This window comes from Engystomops pustulosus, chromosome 3 (assembly GCF_040894005.1).
Source record: "Engystomops pustulosus chromosome 3, aEngPut4.maternal, whole genome shotgun sequence".
Classification (NCBI taxonomy): Eukaryota; Metazoa; Chordata; class Amphibia; order Anura; family Leptodactylidae; genus Engystomops; species Engystomops pustulosus.
This window is the reverse complement of record NC_092413.1, coordinates 199,926,788-199,932,069: the sequence shown is the minus strand read 5'-3', so window position 1 is coordinate 199,932,069 and position 5,282 is coordinate 199,926,788. Positions and strand designations below refer to the sequence as shown.

Sequence of the window (5,282 nt, the reverse complement as noted above, 5' to 3'; positions counted from 1 at the left end):
GATATTTTTTCATTTTGGATCTGGATTGCTGCCTTACTTTGGAATTAGATTGATAGATATGACAATAAAAACAATAGATAGAAGATTGGGAAGAACATTAGATAGATGTAGCAGAGCTGACTGTGTTCCATAACTGTGACATCACACAAATGTTTTTACATGGGACTGCTGAAAACTTCTGAATAGATTTACCTATAATGGTACAACTTCTAGAAGAACAGATATTTCCTTAGCTTCACCTGTACATGGAATGATCTGGTAAGCCCTGTGCAGCGCTGCAGAATCTGTGTGCGCTATATAAATAAATAATTATTACTAATTACATGACACATATGGGTTCCTGTATGAAATCTCCTGCACAGGGTTGGAATATTATCAGTCTCTTTATTAAATTCATCTGTATATATTGTACATACCACAGGACTGCCACAAATGGAGATGTCAAACAGTTCACTTGACTTTAGTTTTTTGTTTATTTTTGCTGATAGGTCCTTACATGACCTATACAGAAGATGAGGAGGGTCCTCCTTCCCCCAGTGTCCTGCTAGGTGTCATAGTCCTCCAGTGTTACTTGCAGCTCTGCAGTCTTGTCCTGTGATGCTTCTCCTTAGACAATGCTGGAATGAAAGTGTCACTATGGGAAGCCTTGAGGTGACTCCACATCTTCACATCCTCAGACCTGTGTGTGTCACTCCTGAATCCTCTGAGATCTCCTCCAGATGAATGCAGCTCCATCAATTCCAGTTCATGTTTGGTAGCGGTTTCCAAAACCCTTTGTTTGTTGTAATACTTCACAAAGTTGTTGATAATGGGGTGAATGGGGAGAGCAATGGCTATGACCCCACAGAGGAAACTTGTAGCTGCATTAAGTTTCCCCAGAGTGGTTTTAGGGTAGATGTCACCATACCCAACAGTAGTCATGGTAATGATAGCCCACCAAAAAGACTGAGGGATGCTCTTGAACAAAGTTTCTGGGTGGCTTTGCTCCATTGTGTAGCCAAGAGCTGAGAAGACAAAGATGCCTACAGCGAGATACATTAAGAGGAGCCCTAACTCCTTAAAACTACTCTTCAGGGCATAGGTTAACGTCTGGAGACCAGAAGAGTGTCGGGCAAGCTTGAAAATCCTAGCAATCCTCATGATCCTCAATGCCTGGACTGCTTGCTGGACATTTGTCAGCTCCATCATCCTTGCTCCTAGGTGTGTCAAGGTTAAGCTGACATAGAAAGGCAGAATGGCCAACACATCAATGATATTCATAAAGGAGAGGGCAAAGTGTAACTTGTTTGGGGAGGACATGAGTCTTAGGATATACTCTATCGTGAACCAGATGATACATGCAGTCTCTATGTTGTCTAGGGTAGGGTGTTCTACATGGTTCCCCTCAGCATCCTCCACCTGAAGATCTGGGATGGTCCCCAAACACATAACAATGGAGGAGATGAGGATAAAGAGAAATGATAGAACTGCAGTCACCCTGGCTGGGAAAGAGGATTCTGGCTTTTCCATGAATTTCCAGACATACTTCTGAAACCTTTTCCATCTACTTTCTGAGGTATCAAACCCTAGGTCATCAAGGATGGTCTGTACCCTCCTGGCTATCTCCTCAAGTTCCTCCTTCTTCTCATTGAGGTGGCTTTTGCAGCAGTCATCCAGAAAAGACAAGTCTACTTTCCAGAACTCCATTTCATTCTGGAAACATATAGGACATATTCCCTTCTTCATATGTACCTCCCCATAGTAATAGACCTCCATGATACACTTGAAAGCATCAGGGTCCCTATCAAAGTAAAACTCCTTCTGCCCTGGGTCATAGTCATCACACAGAGAGAAGATGGCATCATACCCCCCAGTTATACAGTTCATCAGCTCTGCCAATCTGGTTTCTGGGTACCTGTTTAAGATATCACCATATAGGATCTGTCTAATACCCCCAACATTAACTATAATCTCTACCTCCTCACTGCAGTCCGATCCACTTCCATTCAGTTCTTCAAAGCTGGAGCCACCATTCATTTTGGCTGCGGTCACTTTAGGGTCCAAAAAGTTTGCAGATTGTTAGATTATTTTTCCAGATCCTATAAACCAGGGAGAATACATCAGTGATGATCACATTGCAGAAGATGCTCCGGTTTCCATAGTGCATGTAAGTTCTTGGAGGAAAGCATAGGAGCTACAGCAGGCATGTAGGTTTCCTCATGCAGCAGGTGCCCATTCTTCTCCTGAGGCTGCTCAGATCTCTAGTGACTCCATAGATGTGCAGCTAGAACTGCTCTGACGGTCTCTGTGCAAGAGGAGAAGAACAGATGAGCAACTAGGTGGTCTCTGTAGAAGGAAGACCCTCATACACTCAATGCACAGCCATCAGCAGCAGGTTTGGGAGCAGTCTGGATCTGATGTGGAAGCTCCTCCTGATAGAAGCTGACACTGTGCAGAGGGGAAAGTTGCGCTGGCTTTTCCAAGGCTTGCAGGAGAAGAGGACAGGAATCCCAGCGTGACGTCACAGCCCTTTAAAGAGGCTTCCCCCTCCTGGTGAGCAGGGGAGAGGGTGCAGCAGCTGCACACACTTGTCACTATGCATGCCAATTAATGGGGGATATTCTGTGTAATGCAAAGGGAACATAATCTGCAAAGGTACATGAGACTGGGGAAAGGGGAAGGGGGGACATGGGGGTCTAAGAAAGTGAGAGGAGATTATATACAGAATAATGATCATAAGGTAAAGGTGGTCACATAGATGCATCCAAAATTGGGAAAGTTAATCCTAGCAAAAAAAAACAGAACTCAGGCTTAACCCTGACATTGCCAACAAGAAATAGATTTCCTCCTTGTTTTAATTATAGATGAAATGCTGCGGCTGAGGCAGTCAGATAAGGGGGTACTGTCACTTTAAGAGATTGATGGAGCGAATACTCAGACACATTTATGGATGATGTCACCCTTTAGGGTTATTTTTGTGTGGCTGTTATACTATTATCCTTCTATCACCTTGTCCCAGTGTATTGTGAGCAATCCCTGACCCCCCGGGGCAGATCACAATCTGAATTTTTTTAATCTAATACACATAAAGGAGAATGAATCTATCCGTAACCTCCTGGAGTGTGGGAGGAGATTATTATTATTTTTGGGCTGCAACTTGAATGTGGGATTCAGTTTCGGGCGCCACATTCTAGAAGGGATGTAGCAGGTCATAGACAGTAGGAGGTTTAGAAATATACTAAGCCCCTCACAGTGACGGCTTATTCACATTCTCAGTATGCAGCTCCTTGATTTTCTATGTGTCTTTACAAATGTCCGTTTTTTTTCCAATGGATCAGTGGTCCATTTATAAAATGTTAGAACCTGTCCTATTATTTCACATTTGCAGATCCCAGACAGTCTATGGGTTTTCAAAAAAACACCTGATGAGATTTTTCACTAATGATGCGAGGACTTGGTGTTATACCTTCTAACTAATGTTAAAACATCAGGGTTTTTTTTATTTAGAAGTGAAAAAAACACCACGACGGATCCCATACAATGCGGATACAAAACAGACGAGCAGCTGAAATGTCTGTGTGAAAAAGCCCTAAGACTACATAGGCATAAATGTGTACCGTTTTTGGACCGCAAACAACGGATCAGTGGTCCGTATTTTTGTAGTCTGCGTGTCATCACTGTGTAATCTGTTGGCATTTTTGCAGATCTGCAAAAAAAAAGGAAGGTCTGAAAATCCCTGTCACTACCTTGTGTTCATTTAGGGCTGTGTTCTCACATTGCGTTTACATTGCATTTACGCTGCATTAATGAATGTCATGAATGTTGTCAGGGAGAGGTTTGTTGAGCTTCTGGAAGTCAAAGGGTGATCCAAGGGTTATTCCTGTTGCCAAGATTGGATTTTGCCCTATATAGAGGAAGTTTTCCACTATATAGGATAATTGGTGCCCATCCCATTGAGATTTTTTACCTTCCAATGGATGAACACTATAGAATTATAGGTTGGACTTAAGAAACATATCTTTTATCAATTTGATTGACTATGGGGCACATTTCCTTACCTGGTTCTGTTGCGATCCCCGAGGTGCGTTGTCCGATGATATTGAATTTTAAATCCCGCGCTTAGTCCGAATCATTTCGGTTGTTCGACGGCCCGTCCCCGATTTGTGTCGCATGAAAGTCGGCGGGATTGCGCCAAAATCCGATCGCGTGCGTCAAAAGCCCCTGTTAAATGCTGATCGCACATTGTAATGAAGGGGTTAAGCCGAGGCAGTCTCGGGTCTTTGGAAGACCCGAGGTTGTCATGGCGACGGATCGCCGCTCCCTGGCACGGCTTGCCGGCGGCGTTCTGCGGGTTAGCACCCGTGTTCGGTGCTAGCACCGACCGCGGGTGTTACCGGAAAGCCTTTGCTGCAATATGCAGCAAAGACTTACCAGCTATGGAGAGGGCTCGGCCTGTGAGCCCTCTCCATGTACCCGCACCCAGCATGTGACGTAATTTACGTCACATGCCGTGATTCGATTCAATTCGGTTCTAATCGAATTTTCTTTGAAAATTCGGCGAACCGGATCGAATCGAATTTTCACAAATTCGCCCATCTCTACTAAAGACACATATAGTGATACCTGACACAGGCTGGATGGATGTCATTGCTGGGCCAGAAAATTTGAAGTTTAAAATTTTAACTTTTGACAACATTTTATAAAGTAATTGAGCAAATGAAAACCGTACACTATGTAATATAGTTTATTAAAGAAACTGTTCCATTGTCCTCCTTTTTCCTCTGCCTTTTTCCTCTGCCTTTTTCTTTATTTCAGCAGTTTGGCCTGGATCCACCGAGAGCTGAGAGATAAGAAGCTGATAAAGTGTCTACTGATTTATCTCCTTACAGATAAGACATGGATTATCCATGGATTATCACCTCAGGGATTCATGAAGCGAAATATTCTCTAGGTATGGAAATCAGAGTTTAGCCTCTTTATCTGTCTAAAGTGACAGGACCTTAAAGGGCTTTCAGATACACTGCTCACTGCAGGAGAAAGAAGGGGGAGAAAGAAGACACAGAGAAGCTGCTTTACTTAATAGTAAACTTTGTAATATACTTCGTTATCACCTGCTCTATTCATTTTTAAATTGGCAAAAAAATTATTTGGTCCACTTGACGTTCACTTCATGGATATGATATGTGGTGGCTGAGTCCTGGGATCAACAAGGTATGACCACATATAAAGCAGATGAATTCCTAGCCCAAAAGGTTCCAATATAAGGGCAGGTATCTCCATATAGCGCCATGTAGTAGACAGAA

General features: G+C 43.2%; 1 protein-coding gene across 1 annotated transcript; it reads right to left on the bottom strand.

The window, feature by feature from the left end:
* Positions 1 to 217: 217 nt before the first annotated feature.
* KCNF1 (potassium voltage-gated channel modifier subfamily F member 1) lies at positions 218 to 2,518 on the bottom strand. The gene has a single exon (XM_072143587.1). It carries the CDS (start codon positions 2,014 to 2,016, stop codon positions 568 to 570), a length of 1,449 nt encoding a protein of 482 aa, XP_071999688.1. The 5' UTR covers positions 2,017 to 2,518; the 3' UTR covers positions 218 to 567.
* Between the last annotated feature and the right edge of the window lie 2,764 nt (positions 2,519 to 5,282).

Excerpts from the sequence above, each read along its gene's own strand:
- KCNF1 (XM_072143587.1), bottom strand. The coding sequence starts at position 2,016 with ATGAATGGTGGCTCCAGCTTTGAAGAACTGAATGGAAGTGGATCGGAC.